At 42.7% G+C, this 22,970-nt stretch overlaps 1 protein-coding gene across 1 annotated transcript; it reads left to right on the forward strand.

Moving 5' to 3' along the window:
* The first annotated feature begins 9,202 nt into the window (after positions 1-9,202).
* LOC132676430 (GTPase IMAP family member 7-like) lies at positions 9,203-21,260 on the forward strand. The gene is made up of 3 exons (XM_081790577.1): positions 9,203-9,207; positions 13,189-13,285; positions 18,995-21,260. Exons 1-3 carry the CDS (start codon positions 9,203-9,205, stop codon positions 19,886-19,888), a joined length of 996 nt encoding a protein of 331 aa, XP_081646703.1. The 3' UTR covers positions 19,889-21,260.
* The last annotated feature ends 1,710 nt before the right edge of the window (positions 21,261-22,970 follow it).

A 22,970-nucleotide genomic window follows, 5' to 3' on the forward strand; every position in this document is an offset into this window, starting at 1 on the left:
GCGAGTGGTGCCTTTGCGTTCTTTCCACTGCGCAACACACCCCCTGCTTGGGACTGTGCTGATCCTTTCCGATGGTCGCTGTGGCACCACATCTTGTTCCCGGGAGGGGCTGTAATCTCAGTGAAGGGCAGTTTAGATTTCTGAGGCCTGTTCTCAGTGTTGGCCTCTGCCCACTACTCTTATGTCCAGTTGCCTTTTGCTTTTTGGGTGTTTTCCTAGAAAATGGCCTCTTGAGAGTCTCCTTCCCCAGGAATCAGGGAGGAATCCTTGACTGGACATCAGTGTGGACAAGGCCACCAATGTGGTCCTCTCTGCCATCTCCTCATTCCTAAATAAAAAGAGGTCTTTTCAGCTATTAAAGATCAGACAGCAGGAAGAGGATGGAATTTTCATAGGAGACTTAGTCTAGCCTCAAGTTGGTATCTCTGACCCAAGTGTCTGTTTCTCCTCTCAGGAGGTCATGAGAGAGGAAAATAGCCGTGAGTAAAATAGCCAGACTTTGTGTGGAGAGAAGGCTACAACAGTGTATGGTGCTATGTGCCCTGGACCTGGTTTGTTCTGGAATCAACTCTGCGATCTTGCCTAACTCACTTACAGTTTCTGGAGTCAACTCTCGCCGTGTGTAGTGAGGACTTTCACTTAACCTGAACCTAATGCTCTGGGGCCTGATTTTTAGCCAGTCTTGCCAGTTCATTCTCTCTAGTGAAGATACCTAACCCATGGCCCTCCACCTTATCCCCCCACACCCTATCCAGCTTTATGGAGATATAATGAAATGTAACACTGTAATTTTATTTTTTTTTATTTTTTTTATTTTTTTTATTTTATTTATTTTTTTTTGGGACAGAGAGAGACAGAGCATGAACGGGGGAGGGGCAGAGAGAGAGGGAGACACAGAATCGGAAACAGGCTCCAGGCTCCGAGCCATCAGCCCAGAGCCTGACGCGGGGCTCGAACTCATGGACCGCGAGATCGTGACCTGGCTGAAGTCGGACGCTTAACCGACTGCGCCACCCAGGCGCCCCAACACTGTAATTTTAAAGGGTGCAATGTGTTGATTTGATACACTCTATATTGCAAAATAATTGCCACCATAATATTATTAGGTAACACCTGCATCACATCACATATTTACCATTACTCTTTTTTTGAGTGAGAACATTTAAGATCATCTACTCTCTTAGTAACACTTAAGGTATGATACAGTGGTAATGAGCTATAGTCACTGTGCTGCACGTTAGATCCCCACAACTTAATCATCTTATAACTGGAACTTTGTACTCTTTGACCAATGTCTCCCCATCCCCCCATCCCCAAGACCCTGGTCACCACCGTTCTACTCTCCATTTCTATCAGTTTGGCTTTTTAAAATTCCACATAAGGGTGATATCATACAGTATTTGTTTTTCTCTGTTCGACCTGTTTCGCTTACGATAATGCCCTCAAGTTTGACCCTGCTGTTGCAAATGAGAAGATGTTCTTCTTTCTTTTCAGAGAACTGTATATATGTGTGTATATATATATATATATATATATATATATACCCTTAGGTTGCTTCCACATCTTGGGTATTGTGAGCAATGCTGCAGGGAGCTTGTGAGTGCAGATCTTTCTTTGAGATCTTGCTTTCCTTTCTTTTGGATAAATACCCAGAAGTGGGATTGCCGGATCAAATGTGATGCTACCTATAATTTTTGGAGGACCGTCCATACTGTTTTCCACAGTGGCTGCACCAATTTGCGTCCCATGCACAGTGCACAAGGCTTCCCTTTTCTCCACATCCTCCCTAACACTTGTTACCTCTTGTCTTCTTGATGATAGCCATTCTAACAGGTGTGAGGGGATACCTCATTGTGGTTTTGATTTGCGATTCCCCTGATGATGGTGATACTGAGCACATCTCCATGCACCTATGTGCCACCTGTATGTCCTCTTTGGGAAAACGCCTGTTTAGTTCCTCTGTCCTTTTTAAATAAATTGCTCGGGTTTTGCTATTAGTTATAGGAGTTCTTTATGTATTTTGGGTATTAACCCTTTATGAAATATATGATTTGCAAATACTTTCTCCCATTCAGTGGGCTGCCTTTTTGTATTGTTGATGGTTTCCTTTGTGAGGCAGAAGCGTATTAGTTGGATGTAATCTCACTTGATCATTTTATCTTTCGCTGCCTTTGCTTTTGTGGTCAAATCCAAAAAATTATTGCCAAGACTGATGTAAAGGAGCTTACCCCCCTGTTATACTCTAGGATTTCAAGTCTCTTAGATTTATTGAGGCCCATTTTATAGCCTATTCGTCATATTTAGGAGAACGTTCTCTGTGTACCTGAACAGAATGCATAATCTACTTCGTTGGGTTAAGTGATCTAGTGTTAGGTCTAGTTGGTTTATCTGTGGATCACATCTTCTGTTTCTGTTTTGACCTTCTGATTAGCTGTGGTACGTGTTGTTCAACGTGGACATTGAAGTCTACAGCTTGTTGTTGAATTGTCTATTTCTCCTTGACGCCTGTTATTTTTTTTTTCAACGTTTTTTATTTATTTTTGGGACAGAGAGAGACAGAGCATGAACAGGGGAGGGGCAGAGAGAGAGGGAGACACAGAATCGGAAACAGGCTCCAGGCTCCGAGCCATCAGCCCAGAGCCCGACGCGGGCCTCGAACTCACAGATCGTGACCTGGCTGAAGTCGGACGCTTAACCGACTGCGACACCCAGGCGCCCCAACGCCTGTTATTTTTTGCTTCCTGTGTTTTGGGGCTCAATTGTGAAGTCATGTGTGTTTATCATTATTACATCTTGAAATTCACTGAATCTTTGTTCTAGCCATTCAAATCTATCGTTGAGCTCCACTAGTAAAATTTTCATTTCACTCATACTTTTCCGCTGCAGAATTTCTATTTTGTTGTTTAAAAAAGCAATTTCTGTATTCTTATGGACACACAGACAGCAGCAAATCAAGGCCTAGAAAGGCAGAAATGGAATCAGTATCCAGATTCACTACACGATGTTACCTAAAATACCCAGTTTTTAACAACACCTGTAAGATGTACAACGAAACAGGAAGGTGTGACCCATATACTGGAAAAACTCAGGCCACAGGAATTGCCTGGCAGAGGCCCTGGATATTGGATTCAGAGACAGGGCTTCCAAAGAGCAGTTCTAAGCATGTTGAAAGAACTGAAGGAAATCAGTGTGAAAACTCCCACCACTGGTACCATACTTGATGAAAGGCTGAGAGCTTTGCCTCTGTGATCAGAGATAAGACAAGGATATCTGCTCTGGCGCTTCACTGCAACTTTGTGCAGGCGGTTTGCATGTTTGGCTGGACTCTCCCAGTGAAGTCTGCTTCCCCTGCAGGGTGAAACCTCTGGTGTCTCTCCTCAGAGGGTGCAGCCTGTGCCTGCACAGTCCCGGGAGGTGACAGTTGTCTTAGCCCCACTCTGTGCGTCTTTCCCTAACCACTCTGCCTGTCCGCACTATACCCGGTCGTAAAACCTACTGACTGCCAGCTGATTCCTCCCAACATACTGCTCTCTTGCTGGAAGGCTGAGGGGACAGGGATCCCCACCTTTGTCCATGCCTCCCAGAATGCAGTTTCCTTCTAGAGGAGCTGAGTGTGTGTTGGAAGGGAGGAAGCAGCTTATGGTAAGTGTCACAGACTCACTGTTCTTACTACTATTTAGTAGACTTTTTTTTTAGTAGGTGTTTCTTTGTTTGCTGAATGATCTTAGAACAACTTCAAGAGACTTTAATATATTTTTAAAAATATATACATTACACCACTTATGGCTGTCCCACCAGTACTAGGTCTGTAGGGTTCCTCCGGGTTTATGGAAGCCTGTCCTAGGTTTGGGTAAAACTCTGGCCACATTGCCAACCCTCCCCTTCTTCCTTCCTTTTGGCTGCCTGAAGTTTGCCTCGTTTTGCCTTCCCCTTGTGGTGTCTTATTATAGTTAAGCGAAACAGCGTCAAAAGAGAGCCAGGCAGCAGTTACCACCGTCTTACTGACAGCCGTCTTTATACAGAGTCCTGCTGTCCTACTAACTGCAGATATGGTGAACTTGCAAAGGGTGAGAGAGATGCTGGCCTCTCCCTGTATTTCCAAAGAGTCGTTTATATTCTTTCACAGCTTGGACATGAGTCATTTCAGTGCAACTTTTACGTTCTATATCTTCCTGATAAATAAATAATAGTCAAAATAATAAGGCTGCTCGGCTGTTTGTTAGTTATTTATGTTTTGAGCGAAAAATTTCTTAAAAGTTGGGGGGACCTGGGGGGCTCATTTGGTTGAACATCCAACTCATGGCTACACCTCAGAATGATGATCTCACGGTTCTTGAATCAAGCCCTGCGTCGGGCTCTGTGCTGGCAGGGAGTGTGCTTGGGATCCTCTCTCTCCCTCTTTATCTGTCCCTCCCCTCCTCACTCTCTCTCTCTCTCAAAATTAATAAATAAACTTTAATCAATCAGTCAATCAATCAATCATTCACTGAACAAACAACCAGTAGAAAAATTGGTCAAAATTTTGGAAGATAGCAGCATCCGTGTGCACCTGTTCTAATAAAGAGCAGAACTGACTTGTTCAGCCCACGTCAGGGTCAAAAGATCTAGCTGCTGTGCTTGCTTTGAACGGGTCCTTGTTGGAGATTCCCAGGAAGACGTCCACCTCATCCTCAGGCCAGCACCAGCCTGGGGAGAGATGGGAAAAGCTACCTGTGCAGAGGCCAGTGAGACCTCCATGGTGGGGTTCCTCCTTGGCCCCGCCTTCCTGCCCCAGTCCCTTTTGAGCACAAGAGTAGCCACAAATGAGAAGACATGAACCTGTGACCTTGCCTCTGTGGCCTGATGAGGAAGACAGACTCGGGAGAAGTGAGGCAGGAAATTGCTGGGGCTGAAGTAAGATGTATGTTTTTCTGTGCATGAGTGAATTTACGAGAAATCACCCTGTTGCCCATTTCTTGAAAATGCAAGGGACTGTGGGAAACAATAACAGAAAAAACTGTGCTGTGATATGGTGCCATAAATATAACAGTCTTTCCTTTATCCCTCGTTAAAGATTTACTTACCGTGTTTATCATTTGTAATAAAGCACTCGAGACACTCCACAAAGATATGAGTGAAGCAGTAAAAGATGTCAAGTTGAAACCCAAAGAAAGAAATGAAGGTAACAGCAGAAACCGTGCCAACTTTGTTGTAAATCCCAGAGAGGGCAGATCACTGAATGCTGTCAGCTGGTCCTGGCAGCCTGTGAGTTCTTTCCCTGACCCCCATTCTCCCAAGCCGCCTCTTCCACCATTGGTACCGAGGAATGGCTAAGAATCCAGGGGCCATCCAAGCAAAGGCTGTGGGGTTTGGAGGCGTGGGACTGGAAAGTCTAGGCGGATGAGTGAGGAAGGATGCTGTGTGTGTGGAGAGTAGCAGAGAACTCGGGGTGAAACATGCCTGTGCCTTTGCTTCTTGTGTTCATGGCTGTTGGTGCTGGCTGGTAAATAAAGGTGATGTCCATAACCATCTGTAAGTGTCCATTACTCTGATGGCCCAGGGACACTAAAGCCATGGGGAAAGAAGGTCCATACTCATATTTATACCTGGGTCTTCCAGCCAGGAGTCTTGGGACTCGGACCTCCTCAAGGTCTCCCTTTGGGGGCCACAGGCCCCTGTTCCACCTGGAGATTTATACCTACAGCCAACCAACACCTGAGAAATTGTGTGGGTACGTGCGCCCAGGGTCATGAATCATGCCGGGGGTGGGGGGTGGGGAGAGTCTTGGGATTCGTCCTCATTGGGAGAGGCCCAGATAGTCTCGCATGATGCTGTTCTGTAGGAGGCATTGTATTGAGGCAATCTAGGACTTCTTATCCATGAAGATAGTGGGGCGCATGGGGATTGTGGTTTTTTGGGGTCTGTTTGTGTATGGGTTTTCTCCAAGCCATAGATCTTGATTGTGGCAGAATGAGGCCCACACACTATACCACTGACTGATTTTCATATATTAAGGAGACATTTTTGCTGATTAAGAGAAAATAGTCCTTTTGTGCAGTGTTGGTATTCTGTAAGAGTGAGGGATTGATTGTTGCTTTGGGACGGGGGCCTGTTTTTCCCTCTGACCCCCAGCTCATGGCGCCCTGACAGTCTGCCTGTTTGCCTTAAGAGTTCAGGAGGCCTTAACCGCACTCCCAGGCCTTAAATTCCTGTGTGTCTCTTTAAAAGAAACAATTGTTAGTTTTTGTTTTGGTGTTGTATAATTGTTTACAAAAAGAAAATTCTTTAGAGGACTGAAATCTAAATTCTGAGAAAGCCACAAGCTCTCTCTCATCATGGAGACTCAGGGTCCGTCTGGGCCAGAAATGTGGCGGGAATGAGGAAGAATGTAGTCTAGAAGATTTGCCCTGTTCACACCGTGCCACAGAAGGGGAGACCTTTGGGTTTCTCAGAGGATGGGACAAGAAAGCAGGCAGGGGCAAGGTAGAGGGGACATGCTGGATGCCTAGCACTGCACGACAGGTCGGCCAAACACCAGTTGAAACAGTTGAGACATGGATTGTGTGGTAGCTCCTGGAGTCCAAAGTCAAGATGCCAGCAGAGGCATGCGCTCTCTGAAGCCTCAAGGGGAGGACCTGCTTGCTTCTTCCTGGGCTCTGCTGGCAGCTGGCCATCTTGATGCTCCTTGGCTGGCAGATAGGCCACCACTCTCTTTCCTCTCTCATTTCATTAGCAGCAGCAAGGAGATACCAGGCTGCACCTTCCATACTGTTCTAGGAATTCTCCTCAGCTAAATATTCAAGTTCATCACTTACATGGTCTACTCTCCACCCAGCAGCCCACCTCAGTTTAGCCTATCTCCCTTCCGCCTGCCATTTTATAGCAAGTGCCATCATCCCTCCAATGTCCAGCAGCGTGGTCCCCACCTTTCTCTGGGACCTCACCAGAAAGTGACCTGGATGTTCATCCTACCACCGACATCCTCTTAGGCCTTGCTTTTTATCATGTACCTCAGAATTCTTCGAGCCTCCATGCATTACTCAATTTCAAAACGACTCCTACATTTTAAGTAATTACCAGAGCAGGACCCTGCTTCTTGGCCTTAAAATCTATATTAGTTCCCCCAGGAGCTGCTGTAGCAAATGACCACAAACTGTTGCTTAAAGAGCAGAAACTTACTGTCTCATTGTTATGGCTACTGTCTCACTGGCACAGGCTACAAGTGCCAAACTGAGACGTTCCCAGGGCCATACTCTCCATGAAGTCTCCGGGGAAGGATTCTTCTTTGCTGCTTCTTAGCTTCTGGTGCTGGCTGGCCTGCTTTGTTCTTTGCCTTCTAGGTGCTTCATTCCAATATCTGCCTCTTTTGCAACATGGTGTTCTCTGTGTGTATCTGTGTGTAAACTTCCCTCACTGTGAATGAAGCGATTCCAGGCATTGGAGTAGGGCTCAACCTTAACTTAAAGACATGACATCACAGAGACCGTGCTCCAAAGAAGGTCACATTCTCAGGTGCCAGGAGTTAGGACTTCTTTAGAGGGACACAATTCAACCTACGATATGGTAAGAGATATGGTAAGAGAGAGACAGTGTGTGCAGTGTGAGGGTACAGTACCCCTGATCTCTTCCTCTCCAGTCCTCGTTGCAGTTACCAGGTTAAGCCCATTGGGATAGTTTTCTTAGGTCTCTGCTTCTTAGAAATCTTCTACTGCCTAGGGTTTAGAATCCACATTCCTTGGCCTGGTATTCAACAGTCATTATAATCAGTCTCAACTCCTCTTCCAAGATTGAGATTCTTCTAGATATCATTGTTCCCGTTAATATCCGTTTTACACTTTTGTAAGGAACGAAGGTGATAATGATATAGAGGTCATTGCCTGGGACACAGTAGGCCCTCAGTAAAGGCTGGTAATGATTCCTGCACTCCAAATTGTTAGCTGTTCTCTGCCTGTGTCCAATGTTATTTCCACCTCCAAGGCTTGGATCATGTATTTCTGCCTCTCTTTTTTATCTGCAGTTTTCAAAAAAAGCAAACTCATGACTCCTGGGCAAGTATAAACACATCAAAGATTTTGCTCAACTCATGGCGTAACTAGAGAACCAGTATGATTCTATAATTGGTTCAAAGTTCCTTTGGGTGGCTCAATCAATTAAGCATCTGACTCTTGATCTCAGCTCAGGTCTTGACCTTAGGGTCTTAAGTTTGGGCTTCATGCTGGGTTTGAAACCTAGTTAAAAACAAACAAATAAGCAAAGAATAAAACAAAAAACACAAACAAACAGAAACACAAAGGTCATTTGAAATCAAGGGTTGATGTGTTCAAGAGAGTAGTAACATGTAATTTTTGAGTTGTATATTCCACCAGACAGAAAATTCACTGAGTATCTCCAAGGCAGAGATGTGCAAAAATTCTCTCTGTCCTTAAAGTGTTGTAAAATATCACAGCGGATCATCAAGCACAGCACCACACAGAACAATAGAACACTCCAGTAATCTCTCTTGCCTATTTCTAAGTTTTGGATCATTTTCATAGCGTTCTCTACTTTGTGATCATAAACAGTCTCCAACAAGTATTGTTGATCCTAGAAGATTGTTTTTACTATGCATGGCCTGATTATTTATACAGATGCAGCAAGAATCTTAATTAACTGGAAAAGCCTCCCTGAGTTTGCTTGGGAAATCTAGAGCTTAATCATATTAAGCAACTATCAATTCCAAAGGATAGATGAGTTTTGAATCAGACTTTTCAAAGCCCCTGCCATTCTTCTATCCTAGGAGTAGGAAACCAAGGTCCAAACACTTTCTCCAATAAACTTTGCATGCTGTACCCATAAATCTCAGTGAATTTCCTCTTCCTGATGTCTCCAAAATTTGCCTGTGTTTCTGGACTACCTGGGAGTGGACTTCCTTATTACCTGAGAGACTGGGATCCTGGAAGCCAGACATCATATTCGTTTTCTTATGAAGGTTTTGGAGACATTAGCTCCAAATGTAACACCAACAATTGCTCCTTAGCAGTGGTCTGATGGTCTTTGATTAAACAACAGTCACTCTCAGATATCACCCTGTATATATGGCCTTGCTGCAGAATCGATTTTTCCAATGGTATCTTTGTAAACAAGAGGACAGATTTTTATTAAACCTATGCAAATGGTTCTATCATCATGAAAGTGAATGAAACTCAGTAGAAGCATTTGTTTCTGAATTTTAGGGTAGGTGACGATGAGGTAATGTTTAAAGATGGTTGTTGTGGGTTTACAGATACACAGTCTACTAATTCGTTTAAGGAGAAAGAAATAAGGTTTCCACAAATAGCCATACAAGTAGAACATCAAACAGAATGCATCAATATTCCAAACAAATAACCACAATGGCACATCTTGAATCCGTTCACTCAGTCCTATGTCATTACTTCTCACTCTGCTGGATCTTGAGTCAGTCGTCTGATTTCCTGAGGTACATATGCTTCCAGACTGAGAGTCCCAGTAGTCCTGGCTTTGCTCACTGGCACAGTCTGAGCATTGAGTCAGTGCTGCCATCTTGGAAACCTGCTCTGAAGAGTCTCTTTGAGGCAACAGTAGTTCAGAGCACGTCCTACAGTTTTTCCCCTGAAGCTCCAAGATTGTGACCCTCTGTTGAAGACACAAATTCTGAGTGGTCACTTTTGGCAGATCTTTGGAGAAGCCTTAGGAGGATGCAGAGACCTGTTTGAGAACAAGACTGAATGGTTGTGGTTCATAACTGAATATAACATCGTGGAAGACAGTAAAAGGCTCTTTGGGGGGCATGGTCCTTATTTCGTGAGGGTTTGGTCAATGTTTCCTTTGAGGGATTCAGCCCCAAGTGCACTGTCACACCTAACACCTATATCTCTTTTGTGACATGGCTGCCATTAGCCTGCAAGAGGCAGCTCTTCTTGCACAATTGTGGAGCCAGAAGACAATTTCATTAAAGACATGTGAATGCAGGGGTATAGATAATCCAGATCCCTTATCCTGGTAGACAGGCTGTGGAGGTGCTGAGTCTTCCTTTTCATGCAGTGCGCTTTGGGGGTGGAGTGAGTGGGGAGAAATCAGGAAACCTTGAGTGATATCCACTTAAAAGAGATTGTTACAAAGTAGAAGTGACTAGATTTATTTGGTACCAAGAGAGACGGCTCCAGAATCCCTAACCCCCAACATGACGGTATTTGGGGAAAAGGTAAGTGGGTTTCCATGAGTTCATGAATCTGGGATCCTCTTGACGGGATTAGTGCCCTTGTAAGAAGAGATAGCAGAGAGTTGTTTCCTGCCTCATCATGTATGGACATGGTGAGACAGTGCCATTTGCAAATCAGGAAGTGAGCCTTCCCCAGGGAAACAAGTTGGCTGGCACATCGGGCTTAGGCTGCCCAGTCTCCAGAACTGTGAGAAATGAATTCCTGTTGTTCCTGCTCCCAGGCTGTGGTATTATGGTTGTGCAAACTGATTAAGACAGCATCTCTGATGAGTACGTGAGCCTTAGAGGGGTAATCTATGAGACTAGCATTGAGGGTTGAATTATTACTACTAACTAATACCTATTGATCACTATGGTGTGAGTACCACTTCATGTGTACAAATTTATCTGGTTTCACAATGATCGTCTGAAGTAAGTATTCCATTTTAAAGATTAGGGGAGTGAGTTGCAGAGAGGTTAACTCACCCAAATGTGGCAGGCTGAATGGTGGCCCCTGAAAGATGGACACACTCTAATCCACAGAGCCTGTGAATGTTACCTTATTCCATAAGCATCTTTGCAGATGTGATTAAGTTAATGACTTTGAGATGGGGAGATTATTCTGGATTATCTGGGTGGGCCCCAGATGTAATCAGAAAGGTCCTTCTAAGGAGAGGCAAGAAGGCAATGTGATGAAAGCAGCAGAGATTGGTGTGATGTGGCCACAAGCCCAGGACAGCTGGCAGCTTCTAGAAGATGTAAGAAGCAAGGGATGGATTCTCTCCTGGAGCCTCCAGAAAGAACCAGCTCTGCAGGACCTTGATTTTATCTCCATAAGACTAATTCCATGCTCTTGTCCTCCATAACTGTAGAAGATGAAGTGTATATTGTTTTCAGCTACTAATGTTTTGGGAATTTGTTATGGAGGCAATAGGAAACGGATCCACTAAGGTTACAAAGACGATATGTAGAAGAAACAGGACAATGGGGGAACGATTCTTTTAAACTACTGTTATTATTTCTGCACTATTTTGATAAGTTGAGCTTTGAGATTATCTAGATCTGAGCATCAGAAAACACCCTGAGCCCCACAAGAAGACTCCTATAGAATTCAAAGAATGTCTCTTAATGACCCCACACCTTTTGAAAATTCATTATATCCACATTTCTGTATGTGTGTGAAATGGAAAGAATCAAAGGAAAACATAAAAAAGGAAGCTGTGGCTTTGTCCACATTTATCTCTCTGCTTCTGACTATGTGGAAGGAGCAAGATCCTGGGCGGAAAGTTCTGTTTCAGGGTTTGCAGGTGGAGACAAGCGGTGGAGAGGCCTGTGGCTCACAGCACAGGTGCAAGTGGAAGGAAGCCCTCAATGATCAGGAGCGTGGCTAAGTGAACAATACAGATATGGGGCTACACTGCTTCTATCCAGAATCTTCTAGAAGGAGATCACTCCTAACTTAGGGCTCAGGATGGGACTGATGGGGGTCACATGTTCCTTTTTGACCAATGATCACAAGGCTGTTACCATTTGAGACCCGCATCTGATTTCTTGTGGCATCCATGGATTCTGTGTCAACTAGTCTCCTGTTCCCTCTAGGGAACTTAACAGCATACCTGAGCATAATACCTGGAGAAGCAATTAGCTGACCATGAAAACATCCAAGGACAAGTTTCACTCAAGGAATATGTAGCTTGAAATGAAACTAGGAAATGGTAGAGATATTTTGAGCAGGAAATATAATTCTAGCTCTCCTCTAGACTTTTATGTATGTAGCCTCATCAAGACCAAGTTCATGGGTATGTGACCTGTGCCGTTGCACAGGGCCCTGTACTTAGAAGGGTTTACTGTTCTATTGATGTCATCTTGAAATTCTTAATTTTTTTTGTTTGTTTTTGACAAAGGGCCTGGCATATTCCTTTTGTGCCAGACTTTGGAAATTACATAGCTGGTCCTGGTCTGTGTCTTTACTGCAAGTTGGAAAACAGTTACCTGGGGCCCTCCAAGTCATTAGCACCAATAACTGGTCTAATGATATGGACCAATAATATAGTATTAATACAATAATTTCCAAATCTAGCTGCTTCCCTCCATGGGTTGCCTCCCCATTGGCCACTACTTCCTGCCACATTTAGTTCTCTTAGTACCCACCTTCAAGTGTGAGCATCAAGTAATCCCATGTCTCAATGTAGTGAACAAAAATATATAATCAAAAATATTATAATTTCATGATGATGCAACAGACAATTGGAATAACTGGTCAACCATGAGAGGTTTGACCATCTGCCTATCATCTCAAAGTTTCCAGAGCAGGTTGGAGTGGATGCACTGGCTAAATCTGGGAAAATCTACCTGTGCCTGGGTCTGGGGTAGAGGAAAGTAGGAAGGTTGTAGGGGAAAGTTTGATCTCCTCCCTGGATGCATCTCTTCTTGTCAGGTCATGCATATTTTGGGGCTTGAAAGAACCATATGAAGAAAACCAGAGAAGGTGTATGGTCATTGGAAGACTTTTTCCAGGCCACATCTTCCTTTCTTTCTCTTGGCTCCCAATGGTTTAGACTCTTGGCTTTGTACCTGAAGGCTGGTAAATTTTTAATGAGTAACTTGAGACCTTCATGAAAGACTATCATGAAAACCCATATGATACAATCACTGGGAAGTATCCCAGGCTCTAAATTTGGACACATCTAGCCACCTATTTGAGTTTCTTCTTCCTAGAATCACCCCAGAGTCACCCACTCCATGCAGGGAAGATGATCCAACACATGCCTGGCTCTGTGTGCATGATTTGTGTCATGTAATAAGGGCCTTTGGGATCCACCAGTATAACCCCAAACAACAAACATAGGTTTGGAAAATTTGGTGTGATAGCAGGCACATGGAGAAAAAGCTTACACCTTGGTGAAACTAAAGCACTCCTCCAATTATAGGGCAATATTTCTGTCTCTTTAAAGCCAGAGTTCCTTCACTATCTCCACCCAATCTGAGCTTGCTGCCTGAGAGGTTTAAAGGGTGCAAACACCTTTTCCTCACAGTGAAAGCAAAAGCAGCAGCTCAAAGAGGTTCTTTGGAGAACAATGGGGAACTCATCAGCTCCTTCAAAAGAAGGTGAGCCTGGCCCGAGAGCAATGGAACGGTGAGGGGCAGCAGGACATAGGGGTGTGCCTGGGTGTGGGTTCTGCTCCTAGAAGGGACTGGGTACTTTTCCAGCAGCCCATCAATGAGGACGCTGCCACAGGGGTCTCGGTAGAAGGTAGGGTGGGACTAAGGATATTGAGTGGCCCATGTCCACATGTCTCCTATTTATCAGGACAATCTTGCTGAACAGCATATCTTCCATCAGTTGCTGTCATGACAGAGTGAGTGCTGCCTGACATCCCATCCATTTCCCTTAGTGGGAAACTAGTGTCCTCAAGGCAGGTCTTTAGAGCTGGAAGGCAATTTAGAGACCAGTCTGTCCCAATCCCTCTTTTTCCTGAAAGAAAATCTGAATCCCAGGCAGTGTGTGTGTGGTTTTATCAAATTCCCCGGGATACCCAGGTCACAAATGGCACAGGAAGCCTAGAATTCAGTTGGCTGTGTTCTTTCCAACATGTAAGAGAGAAATGGTGTGATTGACAGTGTAACAGACGAGGTAAGGAAGGGGTGCCATGGGGAGAGAATGAGCTATTCTATAGAAAACAAATGTGCATGAATCCCTTTGGTTGCTTTCCCTAATTCCAGGGTTGCTACCAGTTCACGTTTCTGGACAGAGAGTGAACTACCTCCCCTGGCCTCCCATGATCTATTTCTGATCCAATGTAAACAGAAATGTAGAATCAAGGACCTGAGAAGGAACCAAGAAGGGACCAGAGCGTGCAAGGGTTATGCATGAGTGTAGGGTCAGACATACTTTGCATTGAATCCCTCCTCTGCCCAAAGCCCATTAATGCAGTGACCTTGGGCAACTTCCTCAGCATTTCTGAGCCACATCTATTTCCTCATTTAAAATTAGAGTGGGGGCACCTATCTGGCTCAGTGGGAAGAGAATGATCGGAGTGTTGTTAGTTCGAGCCCCACGCTGGTTGTAGAGATTAAATAAATAAATTAATTAATACACTTCAAACATTAGAATACTAAAAATTACTAAATTACTATAATACTAAAAATTTTATCACTTTATCAGTAAATATTTACATATGTATGTCTGGGAGATACAGGTCATTAAAATATACCATGATCAGACTTCAAAAAGCAATTAGAATTTTTAAACAATTACCAGGTGTATTCCAATCCCCAGATTATCTCATAGATTTTAAAATTGAAATCAGGGGTGCCTGGGTGGCTCAGTTGTTTGAGTGTCCGACTTCAGCTCAGGTCATGATCTCACAGCTCATGAGTTCGAGCCTCGTGTCGGTCTCTGTGCTGACAGCTCAGAGCCTGGAGCCTGCCTCTGCTTCTGGGTCTCCCTCTCTCTCTGCCCCTAATCCACTCGCATTCTGTCTCTGTCTCTCTCAAAAATAAATAAACATTAAAATTTTTTTTAAAAAATAAAATTGAAATCAGCTCCAAATACGGTTCATAAATTGCAATTCTTTCATATCTCTTAAGTTTAATTTGATAAATAAGTTTTCACCTTCCTGTTTCTTTTTGTAAAATGTTTCTGTTTAAGAAACGGTTGGTCCTTTGTCCAAGATAATTGGACAGTGTACATTTTGCTCGTTAAATCCTCAACATGTCATATGACATGTTCTTTTAGTTTCAGTGTTTTGTATAAATTTAAATTTAAGGAGAGGCTTGATCAGATTAAGGCTTGCCTGGTTATTGGGTGGCAATATTTCATAGGTGCAGTTGTAAACTTCCATCAGAAGGCACCTTATATTTTCTTCTGTCTCTTTCTGTAATGTAGCAGACAGTAATGATAGCCTAGAGTAATTTTGTTTCATTAACGGTCACAAATTATAATTCTATCATTTCTCTTCTTTTATTGGATGGCATGATCCTATAAAAGAAACTTCCCCTGAATCATAGTTTCATTTCCATAAGGTGTAGTTATTAAGACAAAAGGAATGCTTGATTCTTTTTTGCCTGTGTTCAGACTGATGACATCATTTCCTAGCATACCCCAAAGAGAACACTTCACTTCTTTTTTGATGATGGTATTGTTATGAATTCATGAACTTCAACATATTTGATGAATTTTAATCCATTGAAATTATTATTCTCATTGATACTCAAATTACCTCATCTCTGTCCAGTCAGCCTTCTTCAAGTTGGCTCTGTAGTCCTTTTGGTAACATCCAAACTTTTTTTTGGAAGTAATCTCTGCACCCAATGTGGGGCTAGAACTCATGAACGTGGGATCAAGAGATGCATGCTGTATTGACAGAGCTAGCCAGGCGTCCCACGGTCTGAGTAGTTTTTGATAGAATCCTCACTTTCTAGTATGACTAGATAGTCTAGGATCCACTTGCACGTTTCTTGGCCCAGATCTGGAATCGGTACCTTCTCCTAAGAGTCCTAATGTTTTTGGTGGGAAATGGCATTTGAAAGGCACAGTATGGGCACTAAGGGTGCTCATTGCCACTGGGCTTGTCCTTGGGCTTCAAAACTACACATGTGCACAAAAAGCTAAGAATAGGACAGGATTCCTGAAAGCAATTTAAGATTTTCTTGATGTTTTTTCCCCCTATTTGGCCTTACACTGTATCCCATTAGGACAATAGCCAATGAAGCAACTGCATTTTCAAGTTTCTTGGACCAATTCTTTGTGTAGTTTGTCCATTACAGAAAATACTATGTATTTCATTTGCTTTTGATTTTTACTAGTTATCTTAAAATATAGTTTTTGTTTATAATTATGTAATCTATTTACAGATGTTCCTCACTATCTGCAAGCAGAACGTTCCTATGAAATCTTTTATGAAACAAAATGACATAAAGCAGAGCAGCAATTACCATGAATGTACATGGAAAAAGGGTGCGCATTCCCAGATCTCCCCCAAATAACCTCCCTTATGTGTTTCTGATACTTTTAGACACAACTTGTTAACAGATGCACACATTCAATTGAGAGAAAGCCCACGTGCTCATCTGGCTCACAGCTCTGGTGGCTGGATGGTGAACCCCTGTGTGAGGTTCCCGGGGAAGGTGATTGGCAGCTGGCATGGACAACGGCCCACTCGGCCTCTCTATTAGCTCAACTGGCTGTGAAACAAATGCGGAACACTGTATTCGTGTTCAGCTTTTTTTTGCTTTTTCATGTGCATGAAATATATGTTGCACTTTGTACCTACAGTTCATGTTCCTCCCCACTAGAGAAATGACAGTAAAGTAAATATTATTTTCTTCACTTTGCCTTTTTTTTTTTTTTTTTTTTTTGTTTTTTGCTTAATGAAATATCCTGGGGATCTCTCCTTCCCGGCATAGAGAGGTATTTCTTATTCCTTTCTACAGTTGGATAGTACATCGCTGTGTGTATGTACCTTGGTTTATTCAATCAGACCCCTACTAGTGGGCATTTGGTAGATTTTTGGTCTTTAATTATTACAAATAGTGACGCAGAGAATAACATATGCCTAATCTTTTCCTGTGTTTTTGTCAGTGTAGCTCTGGGATAAAAGGAAGGGGAACTTCTTCCTATACCCTTCAAGGTCTTCCAGCTGCACTAAGAATTACATTCACTTGAGGCAGATTAACAAGAGAGAAAAAAAGCAGTGCGCACAAATGCTCACTAATGAATCTAAGACCAAGAGAGATGACCAAGGCAGGCAGTTTTTATACTTTTTAGGCAAAGAGATGATGGATCTGTGAGGGATTGACAAAACAAGGAAAACTTAACTTTGGGAGCATCTGTTAGGGAGGAATTCTAAAGAGACTTTGGGCTGGGGTAGTAAATTAGTAGAAAGTAGTGGGCTGTTTATACAGTCTTCTTGGCTCTAAATCTCCCATCCCTGGTCATGAGAGTGTCTCTTTACCTCCTGGGACAGGGGAGGCACCTTTTACACGGGAGATTTGTTTCCTGCTTGCAGGGGGACAGAAGAGGGTCTTAGTAATCTTCCCACACAGGCTGTATCTTAAGTTACTTTTATATGAAATAGTCAGTATGTCAAATTTGCACTTTTAGGGGTGACCTGCCCTTGACCACTACAGGCATAAATCCTAAAATTGGGACTCACAATCCAAGAATAAATGTATATGTAATTTGTATGATATTGCTAATTTCTCCTCTGTAGGTTTTAGACTGTTTTTCTATTCTCATTAGCCACGGAGAAGAGAACCTGTTTCCTCTAAACCTTTACCGACTGATTATAGCAGCAAATTTTTGCACTTTTGCCAAATCTGTAAGTGGAGAAATAGTATCTCAGTGTAATTTTAATTTGTTATATTTAGTTTTTTTCTTTTCCTACATTGGGTTTATATTTCTCTACTTTGAGTGTTCATATATTTTTACATAGTTGAGGAGACTTGACATTTCTTTTTTTTCTTTGAACTGTTTATTCATACGTCTTGCTCCATTTTCCATCGAGGTGTTGGATATTTGTCTCTCTACTTTTAGGTATTGTTTGTATAAGAGGAGAATTAACCCTCTTTGATATAGTCTGACATTCGTATTTTAATTGTCTGTGATGTTCGTTGTCTCCCATTGTCTTTTAGGTCTTTATGTAGTCAGATGTATGAATCCTTTTCCTTACAATCTTTCAAATCTTAGAAAGAGTTGCCCCACCCCTAGGTTACAAAGGATTTGTCTGAGTTTCTTCTAGTATTTATGTGGATTGATTTTTAGTGTTATATTTCTAATGTATTTAGCATGTGAATGGCATGAAGATGTGGGTGCAGTTTTGTCTTTTTCTGTGTGGTTTTGTAGTTATCCCAATGCTGGTTATTCGTCCATCTTTCTCCCCATTGCTGTAAGATGCTGCCTTACGGATGATAAATGTAACACGATACAATTGAACTGGATACTCATGAATATAGTAGACCAATTTGGTCTATTTCTGAATTGTCTGTTTTTGTTTTCCATTTGTCTCTGTTCACACACACGTCATACTGCCTTAATTATAGGGGCTAAAATATTTTACTATCTGGTACAGCTGGTCCTCCCTCATTGTTCTTCTCTTTGTTGACTCTACAGGCTAATTTGTTTCTTCATTCATCCAAATGAACTTAATAGTCAACTATTTTAGCTGCAGAGAAAAAAATGGTGACAAATTTTTTAAAATTTATATTTCTATATAAACACGTTGAAGAAGTATCTATTAAAACAGTATTGAATTTGGGGAAATGTCTGTCCTGTATGAAGGTATTTTTCTTCTTAAATCTACTAACGCGGATGTGTTGTTACAATCCATTTTCTCATATTGAACCACCCTAGTATTTCTGAAATAAATCACATTTAATTGTGGGGTATTACACTTAAGTGTCTGACAATTTATTTGGGATTTTTGTATTAGTATTCGCAAAGGAGACATGTCTGTAGCTTTATTTATTGGTGAAATCTTTGTTAACCTTTGGGATCAATATCACACTTGTGTCATAGAAAGAATTGGAAAGGTTTCCTTCTGTTTTAAGTCATCAGGAACAGTTTAAGAAAGGTTAAGTGAGATCCCCATGAAACCATCTGGATCTGGTACTCTTTTGTAGGGGAACTCTTTAACTACTTTGTTGTTTTTCCATGGTAATTGAATTGTCTCATCTTTCTGTCTTTATGGGACGTACATGGATAGTAGACTACTGCAGGATTTCAGAGAGGAACACATAGGTCATAAGAGCGAGGTGATGCTTTCCACTTACCTTCTTTGACTCTTTTTGTTCTCCTTCCTTTCCTTTACACCACAGAGACTCCTGGCAGTGACATTGGTGGACCCTCAGGACAACACTCTGAGGATTATTTTGGTGGGGAAAACTGGAAGTGGGAAGAGCGCAACGGCCAACACCATCCTGGGGAGTAGAGTCTTTGAGTCTAGAGTTGCTCCCCATGCTGTCTTCTCCAGGTGTCAAAAAGCATCCAAGGAATGGAAGGGGAGGAAACTTGTTGTTGTTGACACCCCAGGGCTCTTTGACAACAAGGAGATGCTGGATACCACATGCGGAGAATTCAGCCAGTGTGTCCTCTACTCCTGTCCTGGGCCCCACGCCATCGTCTTGGTCCTCCAGCTGGGCCGCTACGCGGATGAAGAGCAGAAGACCGTGGCATTGATCAAGGATGCCTTTGGGAAGCCAGCCTTGAAGCACATGATCGTGTTGTTCACTCGCAAAGATAACTTGGAGGAGAAGAGCCTGAGTGATTTCTTGGCAGATTCAGATGTGAAGCTAAGAAACATCATCAGCGAGTGTGGGAACCGCTACTCTGCCTTCAACAACAGAGCCTCAGAGGCCGAGAAGGAAGCTCAAGTGCAGGAGCTGGTGGAGCTGATAGAGGAGATGGTGAAGAGCAATGGAAGGGCTTACTTTACCGATGCCATTTACGAGGACACGGAGAAGAGGCTGAAGCAACGGGAAGAAGACCTGAAGAAGATCTACACTGATCAATTAAATAATGAAATTAAACTAGTAGAAAAGGAATATGCTGATAAATCACAGGAAGAACGGGAGGAAAAAATAAAATGGCTAAAGAGGAAGTATGCTGAAGAAACAAAAAATATCAGGGAAGAAGCTGAGAAGGGCATATTTGAACATGTTTTAAATGTGATTATGTGGGTGCTTCCAAAAATATGGTATATGTTTTGGTAGTAAAGTCCATTTCATTTTTTCTTCTGAATTTATGATGATTTGCGATAGTGGTAGATTGTAGTTTCCATAGACAGCTGTGACAGTAGCTTCTACTTATTCTTCCTATAACCTGACCCTGTTACTCCTGCCACTGACTTGCGGGGCCTGTGTCGTCTACCTTGGAACTGAGCAGATGTGGGACTGTTTCAATTAATAGCAGATGGTTGAAGCAACACCTTGTGACTCTAAGGTTACATATGGGCAATGCTTCCTTGCCCTGTTGGGGTTCTTGCCCTTGGAACTTGACTATCATGTTGTGAGGAAGCCCAGGCTGTCTCTTGAGAGGCCCCCATGCAGAGGGCCTGAAGTCACTGGCCCACTTCCCAGCTCACCTTTCATTTGTGACTCAGATCAACTTGCCCGCCATGCAAATGAGGCAACACAGAAGCGGGCCTTCCGGCTGCCCCGCCATCTCAGGCGAAGTTGCAGAAAGCAAAGATGATCCATTCCCACTGAGTCCTGCCCAAATGGCAGCTTTATGAGAACAAATATATGATGGTTTTTATTTTTAACCACTGAGCTTCAGAATGGTTTGTTATGCAGCGAGAACTAACTAGAATGAAGCCTCTTCCCAGCTCTCACTCCCCACCGCCTCCCTTTCCCACCTGTCCCTCTTCACACAAAGTTGGCATAATCAGGCAATGGCATATAGAGTTCAAAGACTCAGGAAAATTCAAATCAGAAATCCTCACATGTTAAGTGTCTGAACCACTGGTCACATGCGTCGTTGCACCGCATTGCCACAAGTACTATGTTAGGGAGGTATCAGGTTTCTCTGGAAAGATTGTTCTGTGGTTCATGGAGATCTGAAGGTCACAAGATTCTCTTACTGTGTTTCTCTCTTTTCTGTTTTAGGGACCATCCTAACTTAAAATGTCTCCACTTGTATCTGAAAAATCCCATCTGGGCCACATAGTCTTCATTTGCCTCTGCAGAATCACACTTCACCCAGCTCTTTGCCCCCTGAGGCTGATCTAGTTGCACTACATCGGTGGGATCTCTTGCTCTCTGACTTCTGCCTGGCTGGCCAATGGGAAGTCCAAGTCAGAGGCCCTGTGGAAGTAGAAAAGCAAGGCTGGGGTGTCCATTCCCCCACCTCTCTCTCTGCAGGGCCATCTCTGACTAACTGCAACCCTACACCAAAGGTCACAGCTCCTCTCTTGGTGGCCTTTCTACCCAACTCTTCTTCTGCATTCCAGTCTTTCTTCACCCCTTCAGGTGGGACTCAATTTTCTTATCGATACTATCAATGTCCCTGTGTTTTCCAAATTCCCTGTGTCCACAGTGTGTAAGAGGCCCCTTCTCTAAACTTTCTCCAAGTACCTAATGAGAGCAAACTATCTTTTTCCCGTGAGAACCTGATTGATAAATCTTATGGTATCCAGTTCTCTTTCAGAGCATTTTTATTGTTGTTGATGGTTTTACATTCCCTCTAGTGCTCGTTTCCTGACACCAGAAAATCTCTCCTTACCCTTCCATGCTGTGACATTTGCAGTAAGTAGATGAAAGGTTCTGTCTTGCTAAAATAACAGAGAAATTTCAAAGTTAGATGGGTGACTCTCAGTCACTCACAAGGATTGCAGACATCCAAAATCCAAATTATTAGAATTTTTATTTGTCCTTTGTTTTGTCTGTGAACATGACTGAGAGTATTTACCATATCAGTGACTTTTCGGGAGACAGATTAGAGATTAAGTCTGGAAAATTTAAGATTCTAAATACACGCTCATTCTAAGATTCATCACAAGTATTCAGAATGCAGTAAAAACACGGAAGAAAAATCCTCTCATGAGAAAACATGTGTCAAATGACAAAGTGAGACGAAAGTACTCTTTGCCATCATGCAGTTCTTATGTTCAAAAGTACTTCCTTGTAAGTGACTCATCTGTGTGATAGTATGTCTAAAGAGCAAAGTATTCCTGCCCTGTCCTTTTTCATTTCAGAGTCGTTTAAAAGATATTTTCCCCCAGAGATATGTAGAAGCATTTTAATACAATTAACCTGTGTTCAGGCCATTGGCATGTGCAGCTTACATGGGCCGATTTCTTTTCTCCCAACCTTAGATTCTTTTTTGGAAGGTAAGACATAACCAGAGAAAAAACGAGTAAATCAAATAAATCATTATCTCTTCACTTGAAAATCGAAATATTGCTCACTCACTTCTCTTAACATATTTTATATTCCAGTTTTCTCTGAATGTGGTTCTATTTCAGTGCTGAAGACTGTGGAATTTGCAGCGTTTAATGTGTGCATGATCCCTGTTGTTGAAATATGTGATAGTCATGACTCATGATGGGGAATTTACATTAGGATTTATAGAGGAAGACCTGAGGAAACATTTAAGGTATGAAGTCTTCTGTGAAGGATGTGTAGGATGTGTCCATGTGGGTGATGGGTACAATGGTCATGTTTCTATTCAGAAACAGGAAAGTTCAGGGTGACAGGTAAGATTTTCAGGGGAAGGATCGATTCAGGGGCAACAGCGTTCAGTTAAGTTTGTGAAAATTTCAATATCAGATGTCAAAGTTAGGGTCCAATGTAAATGACCTGCATTAACTTGAAATCTGGGTCAGAAGGCTATATGAAAGGCTCGGGGTAACATAAATATCTCCCTTAATATCAGTTGAATCTTTACTAATTGCCAATAGCCCGCAGTCCAAAACTATATGCTAGAAGATCCGTATAGGATGTCCAAAGGAAGAAGCAAGAACCAGTTTTGTGAGGTTTAGTCCTTCAACTAATTTGATAGATATTTGAAGGGGTCAAGAGGAAAGGACCTTTTCTGTTAGGTTTTAGCATTTAATTAATCTCTACACCCAACATGGGGCTCCAACTCATGACCATGAGATCAAGGGTCGCATGGTCTTCCAAATGATCCAGCCAGGCATCCCAAGAGGAAAGGACTTTTTAAATGAGAACATTTAATTTATAGGGACAATGACAAATTAATATTGGTCATTCTTGGAGTCCATCTGTGGCAGAATCGTCTCCCCAGGGCAGAAGGTGGCCCAGGTGTAACCGTATGACTATACAAGGGAGGCCC

The sequence above is a fragment of the Panthera onca genome, chromosome A2, assembly GCF_046562875.1.
Source record: "Panthera onca isolate mPanOnc1 chromosome A2, mPanOnc1 haplotype 2, whole genome shotgun sequence".
NCBI classification, from domain to species: domain Eukaryota; kingdom Metazoa; phylum Chordata; class Mammalia; order Carnivora; family Felidae; genus Panthera; species Panthera onca.